General features: G+C 38.9%; 3 protein-coding genes across 6 annotated transcripts in view; 2 read left to right on the forward strand and 1 right to left on the reverse strand.

Moving 5' to 3' along the window:
* The window catches only part of mybpha (myosin binding protein Ha), a 19,958-nt gene extending 14,929 nt beyond the window's left edge, over positions 1-5,029 (forward strand). For all 3 annotated transcript variants that reach the window (XM_010748729.3, XM_019267480.2, XM_019267481.2), the window contains 4 exons: positions 1,214-1,400; positions 1,864-1,917; positions 4,507-4,549; positions 4,693-5,029. In XM_010748729.3, coding sequence (XP_010747031.3) covers positions 1,214-1,400; positions 1,864-1,895 — 219 coding nt within the window. In that variant the 3' untranslated portion in view covers positions 1,896-1,917; positions 4,507-4,549; positions 4,693-5,029. The remainder of the gene's footprint in view (positions 1-1,213; positions 1,401-1,863; positions 1,918-4,506; positions 4,550-4,692) is intronic.
* Positions 5,030-6,924: 1,895 nt separating this feature from the next.
* LOC104933320 (hemicentin-1) lies at positions 6,925-13,701 on the forward strand. The gene is made up of 13 exons (XM_027288514.1): positions 6,925-7,084; positions 7,210-7,251; positions 8,893-9,171; positions 9,643-9,903; positions 10,753-11,043; positions 11,273-11,548; positions 11,641-11,755; positions 11,859-12,016; positions 12,109-12,210; positions 12,435-12,503; positions 12,707-12,766; positions 12,868-12,936; positions 13,061-13,701. Exons 1-13 carry the CDS (start codon positions 7,054-7,056, stop codon positions 13,123-13,125), a joined length of 1,818 nt encoding a protein of 605 aa, XP_027144315.1. The 5' UTR covers positions 6,925-7,053; the 3' UTR covers positions 13,126-13,701.
* Positions 13,482-15,777, reverse strand: apobec2b (apolipoprotein B mRNA editing enzyme, catalytic polypeptide-like 2b). Of its 2 annotated transcripts, XR_003463825.1 has the most exons (5): positions 15,357-15,777; positions 14,413-14,593; positions 14,226-14,263; positions 13,912-14,190; positions 13,482-13,798 (listed from the first exon to the last, which is right to left on the reverse strand). XR_003463825.1 is itself a non-coding variant. In XM_010747162.3 (4 exons), the coding sequence occupies exons 1-3, from the start codon at positions 15,638-15,640 to the stop codon at positions 13,922-13,924; spliced, it is 807 nt and encodes a 268-aa protein (XP_010745464.2). In that variant the 5' UTR covers positions 15,641-15,774; the 3' UTR covers positions 13,482-13,798; positions 13,912-13,921. The 2 variants fall into 2 exon arrangements, 1 of the variants encoding a protein (XP_010745464.2); XM_010747162.3 differs by having other exon boundaries at positions 13,912-14,263; positions 15,357-15,774.
* Positions 15,778-17,068: the final 1,291 nt, after the last annotated feature.

Genomic DNA, 17,068 nt, shown 5'->3' on the forward strand with positions numbered 1-17,068 from the left:
TATATATGTCTTTAATTAAATAAATAATTAATTAAATAATTATGTCTTTGCAGGCTGATTCCTTATCCCATGCACTGATGCAAACTATGATCTCAGTTGATCCTAGATCTTGAAAACCTAGCCGTCTCCTGCAGGTCAACCTCCTAGATCTTGAAAACCTAGCCGTCTCCTGCAGGTCAACCAAGATGACCAAGTGCTGGCAGCATTACCATTTGTTGGAGGTGCTAGTTTGCAACAACAACATTAACATTTGTGGCAGCACCTCCTCACTGCCAAAAGCTCAAATATACAGTTGGTCTGCTGCCTATGATGAAAACGTGTACCAATCTCCACCTCTTCCATCTGAAAGGGCTGTGGAGATGGAGAAGACTCAATAGATGACATTAGTTTTCATGTTACACTTTAGTTTTTACTTAAATTAAATTTCAAATCCGTCTAGATGTTAGACTGAGCCGCTTCTGGTTCAAACTTTACAATGTCAAAGCTGTTTTATTGAAACCTAAACAATTTACTTTAATTATCTTTTTCCAGAAGGCTCATTGGAGAATAACATACATACTCACATAAAGCCAAAGTGACATGTTCCCAACATGACAAAGTTCTCAAACTCCCTAAAATAGAAGTAACATCTATTTTGAAAATGTGTCGTAAGCAGCAATGTAGAACTATATATGTTTCGCACATGAGTGAGGAAGGGTTGAAACAAACTCTCCTGAAATGCATCAGCTGAGGTGAAATCCAATAACCGGAGTCACCTTGCATGAAGTCAGACTGTGAGGAAATCCATGCACGGGAGTGTCACTGAAACCCAAAGCAGCACATACCCAAGTTCAGGCAAAAGGCAGGCAGTTACTCTGTTTCTACAGAACTGTCACACTCAGCACTGACTCTCTGAACTCAATGGCAGACAAGCTGACAACTGACTAATGGTCTACTCAATCATAGACCCAAAACCAGCATTTGTGATTGACTGGGTTGTTGTAATGGAAGTGTAGTATTGAAAGTTATAGCAACTTGGGAAGAATATTGATTAATTTGTATTCCTAATGTCATACAGGAAAGACTGAAAGTGGTAATGGCAAATGTTACTGCTGTTGACAGCAATGTCAGGGAATTGGCTATAATTGTACAGTAGCATCACGGAGGATCTGAGAGAACATTGAACTTAAGAAACTGCAGAATAGGTTATAAATTTCTCATCTCCTCCTCTCAGCCTAAGATCGAGTGGTTGAAGAATCAGATGGTCATCGGTGATGACCCCAAGTTTCGTCAGCTCTCCAACCAGGGCATTTGCTCCCTGGAGATCCGCAAGCCCTGCAGCTTCGATGGTGGTGTGTACACCTGCAGAGCCAAGAACGAACAGGGAGAGGCGACTGTCTCCTGCAAGCTGGAGGTCAAACGTACGTATCTACAGACGAACAAAGAACAAGGTTTTCATTGAAGTCCAAATCTATTGAGGTTACAAAATCTTGTTAAAGGAAATACACTTTCTTCTTAGATGAGCAGATTTATAAAGACAGGAAACAAGACGAAACAGCTAGCCTGGCTCTGTGGAAAGTTTAAAGAAAAGCCTATCCTAACCTACCACCAGTTTGTTTAATCTGTGCAAAACACCGTGTTGTAGTTATATGGAGGGGTTTATGTCCAGAAACTGTTTTTATATTTCTGTTTGTTTCCAGATTAAAGAAGATATAACGTTAATTATTGCACTACATGTGCTGTTAGGCAGACATTTGTTACCTTTTGACTATTCATTTAAATATTAGACATTTGGAGAACCTTTTATTATTGGACTCAAATCGTGTAGCTGTAATAATATCCACTACAAAAACAGAAATAATTTTTATATTCCTCTCCCAACAGAGATTATTATTTCTGATGAAAAGAGCAAATAAAGCTACACCCAAACTTCGAGAGGTAAGGAGCAGAGAGAAATTTCTCATTTTATTGTTATATACTGTATTTACTCATAAATAAAACATCCTTTAATCACATTATTACTGTCACTAACCATACTGGTCTCACACATGAACTCTGTATATGAGATAATAACACAGTTATCTTCAGGTTCACTACCATGCCTGCTGACCAGCCATGAATTACAGCATTTTCAAACTCATTGCATCAAATTAAATCCAATAACAACTGATTTGTCCTTCCCTCTTGCCCTCTTCTTTCCTTCTCACATGTGTCACACCATTTTTGCTCCCTCCTCTCCACACACTCCTCCTCCTCTGTACATCTTGTCTTGTATGTTGCAACCTCTGCTTTTGGATGTGGTAATGTGGCAAAGATTAATGTCAGTGAGATAGAAATACCGAATCTGATGTTTTTACAGCTTTAACGTTTCTATTTATACTCTTACTGTTAGACAGCCATATTTGGGTTTTGGTATAGGCCCTTACATTTAAACGTTTTTAAATGCTTGAGTGGTTTAGCCTTTTAAGGAGTGACAGGAGGCTCTGCTCAGTGTCAACTGCTGACAGGAGAAGCTCCATTAAAGTATAAAAAAAAACACGAAACATGAAGTGATGAAGTGAGAGACAAAAAGACAAAGAAAAGAAAGATGGAAAAATGGACATATGAGCAGGGAAGAAAGATGAGACAGGTGGCTGAATGTGTAAAGGTATGCACGGGATAGTTGAAGGTTGTAAAAGAGTTAAAGAGTGAAGGATAATAGTTTTATCTTACTGTAAAGGACATACCTCTGGTGCTTTTTACAGCACTGTGAAACACTAGTACATTCCATACCCGCTGTACATTCAGAACAATAGCAAGTGGCCATTTACATTATTTAATATTTTTTAGATGGCAGGCTAGAATGTGTGTTGCCTTAACTACATAAAAATGTAGATTAATTATAGGGAAGGCAATAAGTTAAATAGCACCTTTATATGTGCTGCTTTTAGTATGATTAGCCTATTTACTTTTTCTACCCTATGCCCATATATTTTATTTCCAGTTATAATATTTTATAAAGAAAGCATGCAGTAGGTAAGCATGGTTCAAACTGATTTTCAGTTACATTAAGTTTATAATATGAAACCAGTGCAGTTGTATTTTGTTTAAATTTGACTGAATCTTACAAATATTCTGGATACAATGTTGAATAGTCACAAGCAAATTTTGGCTTTTTACGTGGCCAAGTGATCCTGTTTCTCCAGCAAGAATCTTGATGTTGTAAATGTATTATTTACATGGGCATTTCAGAAAATAGACTACTGCAAAAGATTGGGGAATAATCCGATTCTGAAAGGATAAGGCTTGCATTAATCTCTGTTCTTCTCATTGTAAACAAATCCCATGACCAAATGCCAAAACCTCCGGCATGCCCATGCCGTTGAGCTCCAAAGGACAATTTTGAGCAAACATTATTCAAACAGAAGTAGATAGTGAAGTGCTTATCAGAATTTAAAGCAGTGTATCTGGGATTAATGCACAATAAACTACAATGCCCGTGTTCATGAGAATGAAGAATCCAAGTCACCAAATGCAGTGGCAAGGTTCACCAACATGTTTTCAATTGTCTGGAGCTCTGGCACAGATAGGCTATATCTAGCTACTCAAGAAATACCTGTTTGATTAATTAATTGTTAGTTTCAGTCTTTAATAATTCAAAGTGCACACTACACTCTACACTCTACTTGACATTAGTTATAGTTCGCACAAGGCACAATATGACCACTGCTTAACAGAATACTGATACTTGACATATATTCCTCAGGTCTACACAGTGTCATTTTGGTCCTCAGCCTTGAATATGGGGCCTCAATTCCATGCCTACTTGTTTGACATTAGAACATAAACTGGATGCAGTTGTTGTGCGACATGCCCACTACAAAGTTGACCTTCAGTGCGGTCAGGGACGTGTGTGTTCACACTATACTTCAAATGGGGTCACATGCCTGCTTTACCGCCCTCGATGTGGCTTGAGTGATCAGATCTCAATGCATCCTCGATGTATTCGGATGCATTCACACCTGTATTTACAGCTGCCCACTTGTGATCATATTACCAAAGTTTGTCATGCCAAGTGTGAACTGTTCCCTGTAGATGACGTGATCATGCTTGTGACTCCGTGCGGGGTGTCGGGATGCGGCCACAGCCATACATGGGAGGGCCCCTCAAGGGGGGAAAACGAGGGATTAAGCAGGGAGCGCCTTTGGGTGGGGAGGGGATAGGGGTGATGTCAGTGTGGCACTCTAACAGCTTCTAAAAATTACTCCAGATGATCTGACACACAGCCAAACTCTTCACATTACCATGAGTCAACAGGCCAAGTGGAGTGCTGTGAGAAGAACGGAGAATGGGCTAAGAGGGCAGAAACCGAGCTAGATAATCCTCTGGAAAATACCCAGTGTATCTCTCTTTCACACACACACACAAACACACACACACAACCTCAAACACACACACTCACACTTTCTCCCAGGACATTCTTGACTGAGGTGACTATTAACACCTCCTAACCCTATTTAACCCTTGCTTTAATTATCTTTCCACCAGTGCCTTTAAAGGACCAGCAGAAGTCCAGGTCTTACGTTTGAAGGTGAGCTTTTATATGTGTGTGTGTGTGTGTGTGTGTGTGTGTGTGTGTGTGTGTGTGTGTGTGTGTGTGTGTGTGTGTGTGTGCCATATTATATAATAAGTCCCTCTAACCATTTCTGTACATCTCTCTCTTATCTTATCCAGAATGTTTGAGGAGGTGAGAGAAAAAGTGGTGGCTGGCTGTGCAGCATAATGAAATGTACATAATGAAAAAGGGGACAGAACAACATATCAACATCTTTGCATCCATTTCTTCACCCATCCACCCACCCACACATCCCTGTCCAACCCCCTCTTCCCGAAAGCGCAGGAAAGACCCCCGCCAAAAACCCTGTCCTAGTTTGCCAAATGTTGTATGTTAATTTAGCTGGTCAATGTATGTAAGCCTATATTTACCATGTTTTTTTCTGCCTGTGTCCATGTGCTGTTTGTTACAGTATATATATGTATGTACTACCTAATAAAACAGTGAATCCTTGGACACGCTATTGCAATGACTGTATGAACGTGTAATAAAAAGTATTTTATTATGTATCATGTGGATTTCTGTGCAGATTTCAAGAGACTGCATGATGGTTACAATAACATGCTACACATCGTTCTCGGTGGAAGAAAATTTGGAGTTTGAAGAAATCTTCATGAATACAGTCGTGGGCCATTCAAATTCAGAAAAAGTGGTATCTAGCCATGAGGATAGTTTTAGAATTTGTTTGGTGATCTTAAGATGTATCCATCTCTAAGATTTATTCTGACACCCCAAAAGTAGTGAGTGAAATTTTTTTTTGTGTTGCCTAAATAGTTAAAAAAAATATATATATATTAAAAATTCAACATGTCCTTTCAGTAACAGTAATTCTGGATAATCTAGTCATTTTATTGGACTATATGGACAACAGATACATTTTATGTAGAAGTTGTAGAAATAGCTCAAGAGGTCATCTCTGAACTTCAGCATATAAAACCAAAAGAACCTGCATGGCAATACACCACCAGTGATAAGTGAGGGCTTTTATGGTGAATATGGTCCTTTTAAATGAATATTCCAGTATAAAACATTGTACAGATGCCCAATAGACAGCATGATTATCCACTGAACAGCACAGCTGGAGCTGTTGGAGGCCTTTAATAATGTTCTTTTATTAACCCACAGTATAAGTCATCACGGCCCACCATGTCAGTGACATGGAAACAGTGTATTTAGGAAGAAACTGAGTATTTGTGTGTCGTTATTCTTCCTTGGCCTTGACTCAGGACCGTCACTATCTACCTTTAATAAGGAGTGCTCAACAGAACAGATATTCTGTGAAACATTACTTTATAAAACACATTATTTTAGATGTAGACTGAGTTTTACAAACATCTATGCTGGCAAACATCAACCCTGGTTAAATGTCATTGAGCTCTAGATGCTTAATACGCAGGGCTCTGGTATGCTGACCTAAAATATTGCAAATATTATCATTGATCAAATATTAGATTTTTTTCTTTACAAAAATAAATAAAGTGTTCACAAAATGGTCAAAATGATTAAAGACAGACATAAGACATGTATCATCAGACTAGTCGGAATATTTAAACTAAATTAAGGTGTAAATACTCTTTAAAAATTTGTCAGCGATACAGAAGTGTGCCAAGGGCGAGGGGCATGATTGGAGATTATACCATGTTCAGTGTTATACTGACATCTTTTGGTGAGACTAAACCACTGACAAGAACAGAAACATATCCTAACAAACACCACTGCCATACAGGAAGCTAAAACTTTACAGAGCGTATGTCAACTTCAACACTTCTTCTGAAGTAATTAGTGTTAGTGGCAAAAAGACATTGTGTGTGACCACTTCGCATTATGCATGAACATTTAGATTTTAAAATGTGGATGTGTGATTTCAGTTAGTTAATTCCATTTGCATGTCTAGAGAGCGACTTTTTAACTAAAGACAGAAGGATGTGACATGGTTGATGTTTGTGGTGAAAGGGCTTGTTTCACACAAGTGTAAGGGTTTCCGCTGACGTTCCTAAAATCACATCACACCCCCAGGTTAAAACTGGTCTTGTGAAACAATATAGTCATTTATAGTTTTAATAGTAAGAGGTTTGGTTTCATTTATATTTTTAATTCTGTCACTTGTGAAATGACAAGAATTAGTTTCCTTGTCATACTTTTATTAAAAACAACAAGATCTGTTCTTATATTTGATTTTGTCAACGCATTGCATGTTGTTTCAATTCCTTAAACTCTCTGTCACTCTTTGGCACAAATCAGCAATTCAAATTCAAGGGAGCACAAACATCTGAGTGTGGTGACTAACATTTCCTGTTCCTTTAGCAGAAAAAAAAAAAGCAGATCTCAGTGACAGGAAAGCTGCCTCTTGAGGTGAGTTTAGACATGAGCTTCTCACATACGCCCATTATCTGCAGTATTTCCTTTTCTGAACTTCACATCACAAAAGTTAAATGACTCAACTCAGCAGCACAGCCACTCTATGTGCAGCTTAATGGAAAATGTGGCTTGTCAAGGTCTTCAGTGTTATATGTAAGTTTCACAGCATTGCATTCATTTTTGTTATTTATCTAATGTACAAAGAATACCTTTACTGACATTCAAATATGTTTATATTTCAAGTATGCTAAACATTTATCTTGATCTTAATTTGACAGATCTCACAGCTGTTTGTGCAGCTCAGAGAGCTCCTCATGTTGGTAAGAAACATTTCTGTCATACTCACAGAACATCACTATGTACTCCATGCTCATTGCACTTTTAAAGCATCAGTTTAAAGCTTCTTTTGAATCTTCTTTAACAAGAAAAGCATTAAATTTCCAAGTTAACCTCTGTGATTTTAAACTAGATTACCTAGTATTACATTTTCAGATAGCCTGTTATATATATATATATATAACAGAGGCAGTCAAAAACAACGTTTAGGAAGTAGAACATGAGACTCAACATGAGGAACATGAAGTACTTTGTTGTCTGGCAGTTCCTGCAGTTAGACGGCTGCTATTGCATATTCATACGTAACTATTCTTTAGTTCCAACTTCATGTTTTTGACATGGTAACATTTTCTAAACTGTAATGTCGCTGTTCTTCTATCATCCCAGTCTGGTAAAATAACATCTAATAATGTATACTACTACTATGCAGCTATAACACTGTATTGCCCAGCGCTGTATGCTACAGCTGAAAAATTTAACATGTAAATCATATGTTAGTTGTGACACAAAAAACATTGTGTATGATCATAAATCTTCATTAAATGTATAAAGGGGTTCATTTTTAAATCCGGTAGATTTCATGTAGAAAGGCATTACTTCCTGAAATCAAGTCAGTGTTTCATCAAGCATGTGTTACAACATATAAGGAGAAAATTTACAAATTTAAAATCTACAAACTCAGATGTATGAGAAAGCAGAAGTATGAAATATACATCATACATTTGTTTGGTAAGTCGGTAAGACTTCACAGCTGTCAGTCAAAAAGCAAAACACTAATTTTGGCCACTGTAACATCTGTCACGTTCAGGTTTATTTTTGCTATCTATACCGGTTTGTATATTTAACATCATCATCTCAATTTGTCTCTCTTTTTTTTAATCATTCAAATATGAATTGTGGATTTCCCCTCTAAAAAACAAACAAACAAACAAACAAAAAACTTAAGCATGTGTTCTGAAACCATTTTAACCATCTGTAATATTTTGACAATTTCAATAGTATAAATTGTATCATTTAAATTTTGGAGCATTGTGTCGTTCGTTTGTGCACTTAAAACCAAAAATCAAAACAAGAAACTTTCACAGTAAGGCATCTAATTTTAGATTACATTAATCTAATCAACTTCCTGAGCCCATAGCCATACCAGCTCTGCGGCAACCAGCTGCATAGTCAAGTCAACACATAGAATGAGATCCCCTCTGAGAAAGTGATGTTTAGTTATAGTGTCACTGGCAGCTCTGACTTTCATTTGCCCCCGAAATGAAAGTAGACAATTCAGATCCAGATGTGTCTGCAAAATAATTAGTGCTTACAATTACTGCAAAAACACAAATATATTCTGGAAACTATTCCTGTAAAGTTCATAACAAAATATGATGGTGTTACCACTGCAGCCAGCAATGTACTGAAATTTTCTGCTAAGCTTTATTATGTTCCATCACCAATATTTTTGATGATTGTCAACTTTCCAACAAGCAAGCAAGTTCAAACTCTGACATTTGTATCGACATATATGAGCCTATTTGTACATGTCTATAATACTCTCATAAGTTTAAATGATGCATTCAACATTTCCGTGTTCCTCTCTAAATTTTAAAGATTATTTTTGCAATGCATATTTTCAGACCCAGCTAAACCACACCTGAAGCTGCTGACCTCTTGGATGGACGTGTTTCAAAATGAGACAGTGCAGTTTATCTGTGAAGTCAATGGCCCTAACTGGACGTGGTACCATAATCAAAACAAGCTGGATCAGTCAAACATGAATTATGAGTTTGTGGAAGACGAACCGTCTCTCAACATCACAGAGATCACCCTGAATGAACAAGGAGCCTATGCCTGCAAAGCTGGGCTTGGAGGAGTCAGCTCTGACTTTAGCAACACAGTTAATATCATTGTTTATGGTGAGCTTTGATCTCTCTGTGAGTGTGAATTACATAAATCTTACATTAATATCTTAATCAGACAACCTGAAGAAATAGTGTGGGTGAGTTAGATGGGACATTGAAGGGACATGAAGCTACTGTCGACAGTCAGTTACTACCAGAAACTGGTAGTCTTGCTCAAAAGTAACAAAACTGCCTGCCTATACCTCTAAAGCAGGTCCTTTCCAACTATTCAGGAGAAAGGAGGAGTTGTGTGCCAGAGCTGAGGATTTCCTGGAGTCTTGTTATCACTGTGAGGTTCAGTCTGAGAGCTAAACTAACTTTAAGGGTTTGGGTTTGGTAGCTTCATATGTACCATACAGGCAAACGTCATTTGGGTGGTCAAATATTGGTATATATATATATGCTTCCGATGTTGTGTGTAGCAGTAACATGATGCCGTAACTAACATGATGCCGTAACTAAGCAGTAACTGCCTTTTTATTTTAGAAAACATACCAACACCAAAAGTGACCCAGGATCCTAGTTTTAACCTGATGTACACTGGAGAAACAGTGAAATTCACTTGCAATGTTGACATCGCCTCGGGATGGAGCTATCAGTGGTACAAAGATGGAAAAGAGCTTTCTGAAACCAGCGAAACCATCAGCATCTCACTTCAACCATCTGATAAGAGCAAATACTCCTGCATGGCCATCAGGGGCCAAACAACAACAGACTACAGTGAGGAAATATCACAAAATGTTCTCGGTAAGTAAAAACAGCAATGCAATAATATTTAAGCTTAACAAAAAGGAAAAGTTTTCGCTGTGAATATGTAAAATGCATATTATCTATTATATTTATGAATTTGTAATTAGTCCTTGTGTGTGTCACTAAAGGCTTTGAAATCGTTCTGCTCTAGAATTCAGTGAAACAGCATTTTGAGCATTTGCACCTTGCTTCCGTTATTTTCTGCATTTTCTGTTGAAACAGGATGTTGTGGTGTAGCACAATGCAGAGAGGGATGATTCAGATGTGTGTACATCTACGTAGCAGTGGCACATTACCATGGGGACAAAAAGGATGTTTACTGTAAATACAGGAGTGCTATTACAGAATTTCTCACGTTCTTTCAAACTTTAACATAATAAAAAGTGTGAACAACTGTGAGCTTAGCACAGATTTATATTTTTTAGGCATTTTTGCTTTGCAAGAAATCTGACCCTGCGTCCTCTGGTTTAAGTTGACTGGCTTTGATCTTTATTCTATGAGGCCATTGAAGGTCTGCCTCTGATCTGTCTACAGTGTAAAAAAAAAACCTTGTGGTATTTACTTGTTGTATTATTTAAAGTTAAAAATTAGTTTTAAAAAAACACACTTTATTTTGTTTTTTATTGATGTTATTTATTTTTTTATTTAGATTTGGCTCCACAAAGCGTTTGACACACCAAATTTTACTTTGTCCACCTTTTATGTAGGCGTGATTATGTTCAGATCCGTTTTATTGTGTATGATATAAGCAGATGCAAAGATTATGCTTTGTTTGTGTCATCGGAAAAATCAAGTCAGGTCTCTGTAAGGGTATAAAAAGGGGCTAATGTGTCTGCTTCTCTCTAGAAATTCCTGTTCCATCTTTGACTCGAAAGACACAGTGGTTGGATGTGTTCCCTGATGAGAGTGTGCAGTTGAGCTGTGGGATGAGCGACAGCTCTGACTGGATTTATACATGGCACAAAGATGGACAGGAGGTCCAGGCTAATACTCACGTGTCTTTTGACTCGAATGGAGCTACTCTTTTCATCAAGTCTGCTTCAGCTGCACATGCAGGACAATACACCTGCTCAGCAAACATCAAGGGCAGGTCCGTCAACAGTATCATCAGTTCTGGACTTAAACTCATTGTTTATGGTGAGACTTCTTTATTCTTTTTAAACACCGTTCTTTAAAGGAAAGGTTTTTATATATTACTTATTTTTGAAATTTCACACATTAAGCAAGAACAAACATTTTTGAGAAAATCACTGTCTTGCCTTTATCTCTTTTAAGATTGGACAGCTTCTCCTTACTCTGGCCTGTGCAGTGTGATATATTAACATGCTGTCATACTAACAATAATGGCACTATTATCACCCCTCAGATACAAAACCCAGAGTCACACTGATGCAGAACCCCAGTGACAATGTGCTGCACACTGGAGATTCAGTCACCTTTAGCTGTCACATTAATGTGTCTACTGGATGGGAGTACCTGTGGTACAAAGACGGCGTAAAACTTGACGAATCTGGAAACAATCATACCATCTCTTCTGTTCTGACAAAAGACACTGGAAAATATAAATGCCAAACCAAAAGAGGAAGGAACACTCTCACTCTTAACTCAGAAGTGACTGAAGCTGTAAATCTCAACATAAAAGGTAGGTTTTTCTTCACTTCCCGCTAACATTTTTATGTACAGTTTGGGGAAGTGTTTAAGGTGTTTGTTACACTTTTGACTGTGTGTCTACAGAGCGCCCGCAGGCTGATGTAAGCCTTTTAACAGGCTGGTCAGAGGTCTTCTCCACTGACAACTTGGTGCTTAAATGTGTGGTGAAGGAAAGCGAGGAAGCGTGGAACTACACATGGTATTACACATCAAAAACACCAGTTAATACTTTAGAATCAAGTCTTCTAGATGCTTTTATGTGTGGTGTGTGGATTCTTACTTTTCTTACAAAAATTGAACAGGTTCAAAGAGGACCAACCAATTGATGAGCCGCCCACTGAGAAATACACAGTCACACCCCAGAATAACCCTGAGCAGAGCCTGTATGCCTGTCAGGGCATTCGCAACAAGAGACCATTTACTTCAAAACCCAGTGATAATTACAAGACCAAGAACCTTCGTGAGTATGAATGAGCCATGAAGGTTATCAATTTTCACCCTGCAAATATTCTGTCTCACTTTCATTCTCTGTTTTTAATTTTTAATCTGCAGTTTTGAAGAGGAGGTTGCTTCTTTCCATCTTAGGCTGTATCTTCTTTGGCATCATCGCTGTCTTCATTGGATGCATTGTCCTCAGAGTCACCCGCAAACCAGGTTTTTTACTTTAGTTTTTAGGACTTCTTGAGTGCATAAAATCTAAAAATTCTGCATTATTACAGCAGCTGTAATCAATATTATTGCAGTATTAATGTGATTACTTGTAGCGATGAATCTGAGAATTACATAATGCAATATAATGTGTCTAATGAACAACGCTTTGTCAATGTTGTTTTCACACCTCCTATCTGATTACCTGTCATCTTTTGTTGTTCACATAGCTAAAGATGAATATAGGCCAGAAGAGACAGAGCTGTTTTTCAGCATGTCCCCGCGAAAAGATGGTGATGGTATGTTGACACCACCCTTAGCGGCTTGTGGTTTTGGTTGCCATTTCCTCAAATGCTGCAGATACCGCCCAACCACTGATTCATTCAGAGTTATTTTTAAAATTACCGTTCATGAAACTATATACTGATACTTTCATATTAAAGCCTGACTGTTTTTAGTCGTTGGTGATCTCGAGTTAAAAGTTCCTTCCTCCCTTCTGCAGATACTCCCTGTCCACTTGTTGAGTACATCACTGATGCAGCACTAAATGCCCCACCTAAAGGTAAAGAACCCACAGATGAGTAAAGAAGATGATAAAAAAAAACTATATTGCTACGCAAGTGCATCTCAAGTGTGTTTTCTTGGTTGCTTTCTGACATGCAGAAGAGGAAGAGAATGGCAAGATTTGCAGTGACGCAACACCATTACCAATAACCCAGCAGGAGGACGAAGGTAATTAAGTTTATATATAAATGCACTTTTCCAATGAAACATTTTCTCTGCGATGACAAGATGCTGTGCCAAATATAAGCGACACATAATGTATTTCTACATCTTGCCCTTCATCTCGTTCTAGCTGTGAAGACTGAGAGCAGTGATGCAACAGAAAACAATGGTGGGCTGGTTTCCTTCAAACAATGAGTCATGCAAGATTGGCCTCAGCATGGCATCAGGAGAAATGCCAGCCTGTGTACAGTGGCCATCATAAGACAACTAAGACTCATTTTGTCTGCCTGTGCTGTCCACGGTTAAACTTTCAGTCTCATCTGTGCTTTGACCTGAAAAATGCTAACGTTCTGTGGTTCACTACGAACCATCATCAAATAAGTGACTTGATTTGAGATATTACATTACACCTTTTAATTCATATCGCTGTAGTGATTATTTGACTCTTAAAGGCATTGTTAAAATATGAAACATTATTTATGTGATAAACATCAGCCATAAGTATATATATATATATATTGTTGTACTGTAAATGTATTTTGTTAGCTTTCAATATTGTATGCACTGTACATATTTCATGATCTGCAGGACAATCTTTCAATTCTTAAAACAAACACCAGAGGTCAGTAGATACAGGTTAGTCTTCATAGAGGCTTAGTGACCAGAGGGATATTGTATATTTATCTACTGTGCAGGTACAGAGATGCCTTTCTAGAATTTTGTGTTATCCCTAACCGTATCAAATTGTGAAAATAAAAAATACAAAATGTTGCCACAAGTGTTCAAACTAATATTCATATACACCATCAGATGCGACTGCAAGAAACAAACGTTCAACCAGTGGGTAGAGCTTGTCCAACATGTGCACCTGTAACAAGATGAGACAAAAATCAGTCATTATCCAGACAAACTTTTAAACCAAATGGTTTTTGTTGGCCCAAAAGAAGCACATAATCTCACAAGAATATACACAATACTTACTGGATCACATCTACTTGAGGATATCAGCCAGTTTCTCCATGTAGTACTCGTAGTTCTCCTTACAATCCTCCCAGGGTGTAAAGCTCTGGTCCTCCTTCTCCACATATGTTTCCCAAACAAGTACGAAGTCACATGGCTTCATCATCCGCAGTTTGCAGCCAGCGCTCACCAGAGCCCGGAGCCCTTCTACTATCTCCGGCTCCTCCCATTCGAAGAGTCGGGAGCAGAATATGGAGAGACGGACGTTTTTGCGCTGCTGGAGGATGTTGGCCAACTTGGCTGCACAGGACACACAGGGACTAGATGATACATACCATGTGACTTCGTACGCTTCGGAATTCTTAGGGAGCACCTGGGAAGGAAAGAGTGGAGTTTTATGGAAGCAAAAACATTATCATATCACATGTAACATTATCGTGAGAGAAAATGCTTGCAAACTAATGGAAATCAGACCATGTGTGTAACATGATATGCAGTATGAAAAGCATGAGTGTTCATTGCCTGTTGAAAGAAGGCCTCTTCAGCATGAGCTGTGGCATGTTCATCTTCCATATAACCTTTCAGAGGCTCTGTGATGCCTCCTGGTGTATCCACTCTGAAGCACAGCAGGGTCTTGTTCCTCCCTGATGAGTATTCAACGTTCCTGAACTGAAACTTGAAGTAGAACGGGCTCATCTGTTCCCTGATGAAGACAGAGAGTGAGAATTTACATTAATCTGATATCAAGTTGCCTGTTTCCTTTTCAGTAAATACCAAGGGGACTTTTTTAGTGCATGAATCCGATTAGTATAATTGAGTCAAAGACAATCAGCATGATGTCTCTATGAGTGTGCTTTGAAAGTAATCTGTCACCTTTAATGAGGGTGTATGATGCTGTAACTGGAAATGCCAATCCAGGTGACATTAACACTGAGAGCATGAGTCACTCATTGTCAGCCATCCAAGACACAGTAAGAGTTATGATGGTGAGTCTATATAGACTATGGTGACATAGTGAATGGAATATTAATTAGGTAAACTGATGTTTCTATAAATATTTTTGGCTCACATCATCCTAAGATCTTAAGATGAGCTAGGCCCATCATGAATCAGCCCCTGCACAAACCACATACCCTTCCCTTTCTGCATCAATCCATTACACAAACAGAGCTCTCTGATAATAACAGCTAATACTCAGAGACAGAGACTGGGGAACAGATGCTATGTGGAGTGATACAGCAGGGGCTGATCTGTGACTCATCCCTATTCTTATTCTTAATGCTGGGTTAGTAAGGATGGCAGGTGCAAGTCATTTGTTTCCTCCTGACTGAAAACAACTATGATTTGGGAACAATATGACTCAAGACAGACATAAAAACTACTTAGCAACAAAATAATCACAATGTAGAGGTGTTAGATATCACATGCTGACTCTAACTTTTGTATATGTATTACATTTTACCCACCCTGTGACGATCTCAAATGGTGGCAGCTCTATAGGCTGAAACTCTCCATTTTCCTCAGTGTTATTTGCCCCTGCTCCTGTTGCCCCTTCGCTTTCCCCATTCCTCTTCTCATCATCTGTCTTGGGCTGATCGGAGGTCTTCTCTGGCTTCTTCACAGGTTTGTCAGGCTTTTTCACTGTTTTCTCCTTCCCTTTCTCCTTTTCTTTGTCCTTGTCGTCATTTGTTTTGTTTTCCACCTTCTTCTCTTTCTTCTTAACACTCAACCGGCTGTTTCTGTCCGCCATGATTTTGCGTAAGTGGGTGAGAGCGTTAGATAAAGAGGGAGGGACAGAGAGCGACCTCAGTGTAAGTGGAATGATAACCCCAGTGCATTTACAGGAATAGAATCTATTGTGTGCTAAAGTTGGAGTCACAACATGAGCATGTCTGGTCAGGGCAGGGATATGTTGCTCGTTTAACCCAACCCCCCCCCCTCTTTCCATGCCCTGACTGCTAAAAGGCCAAATGACTAGAAGAGTGAATCCCCATGTGTTGCACAAGGAAAGTAGGGCAAAACTTGACTTGGATTTCTTACATGCTTTATATAGTTGCTAGATTAAAAGAGAAAACTGCCGTTCTGTGTATGAATGCACAACTTCGGACACGACAAGTGGCAGCTCTTTAATCCATCAGGTTTGAATTGTCAACAGGCCAGCAACAGGCAGGTTATTAATAACGATGCTATGCTGTGTGTATGGGGTAACCAGGGCTCTCTTGATACTAAACACTACTTTTGTTTGTGCCAACTCCAATGTCCTGCAGACTATTAGGCCTTAGCAATACACCAAGGCCACCTAAAGGGCACCCCAAATAGGGGAAGGATTGGGAACAGTGCAGTAAAAACAAATGCATACACAAAAACAGAACAAGAGAGTATTTGTCTCTGTGTTATGAATAAGAGTTCAGGAGTAAAGTGTGGTTCAGTGTGCATGTACCCATGAACAATCAATCTATGAAATCACCCTGCATTAATATGGTCCTCTGCTGAGGCCATTGCATGGGGGAGGGGAAAAATTGGTTTTTGTAAGTGTGTGATTTTCTGTGTATGCGTGTCTATGTGCGGACAGAAAATGGCTTTCTGCACTGCAGATGTAATAACTTGAGGCATAAGGGAGAGGGCGGGAGGGAAGGAGGGGGTAGTTCAATTACAATTTCCTCCCCTCCTTCAGTCTCACTGTGTGCCAAGTAATTCATTTCAGAGGCAATTACCAATAGGACCGCAGCCCAGCCTGCTATTCTAACTCATATGGATGAGCTGTCACAGCCAGGAGGGAGGGAGGGAGGGGGAGAGGGAGGAAGGGATGGAGGAGGGACGCTTCAAGCTGTTCCACATAGATTCGAGAACAACAACAACACACACCATGGGGATGAGCAAAAACACACTTTTCATAGATCAACACACTGACACAGCCACACAGATATCCATCATCTAAATCCACAGAGACGTCCCGAGGTGATAATCATTAAGATCACAGCAATCTCTGATAATTATGATCTATGAGGGAAATTTCATTGTATCTCACAGAGATTAACACACTTCCTCCGAAGTGGTTTTCAACAACAACAAAAACAGTAACACTGGGATGAAGCTTTTTTTTTCCACTGGGTGCAAAAGAGATGTAATCCTTGTGACGTTCTTTATAATCAGGTCTACTGCAATTCCTTTACAGCCG

Source organism: Larimichthys crocea, chromosome XV, assembly GCF_000972845.2.
Source record: "Larimichthys crocea isolate SSNF chromosome XV, L_crocea_2.0, whole genome shotgun sequence".
NCBI classification, from domain to species: Eukaryota; Metazoa; Chordata; class Actinopteri; family Sciaenidae; genus Larimichthys; species Larimichthys crocea.

Coding starts and splice junctions, on each gene's coding strand:
- apobec2b (XM_010747162.3), bottom strand. CDS start 15,640: ATGGCGGACAGAAACAGCCGGTTGAGTGTTAAGAAGAAAGAGAAGAAG. Junction 14,594..15,356: donor CCATTTGAGATCGTCACAGG/GTGGGTAAAATG, acceptor TGTCTTCATCAG/GGAACAGATGAGCCCGTTCT. Junction 14,264..14,412: donor AAGAGGCCTTCTTTCAACAG/GCAATGAACACT, acceptor TTTCCTTCCCAG/GTGCTCCCTAAGAATTCCGA.
- LOC104933320 (XM_027288514.1), top strand. CDS start 7,054: ATGTGGCTTGTCAAGGTCTTCAGTGTTATAT. Junction 7,252..8,892: donor TCAGAGAGCTCCTCATGTTG/GTAAGAAACATT, acceptor GCATATTTTCAG/ACCCAGCTAAACCACACCTG. Junction 12,504..12,706: donor CCCGCGAAAAGATGGTGATG/GTATGTTGACAC, acceptor TCCCTTCTGCAG/ATACTCCCTGTCCACTTGTT.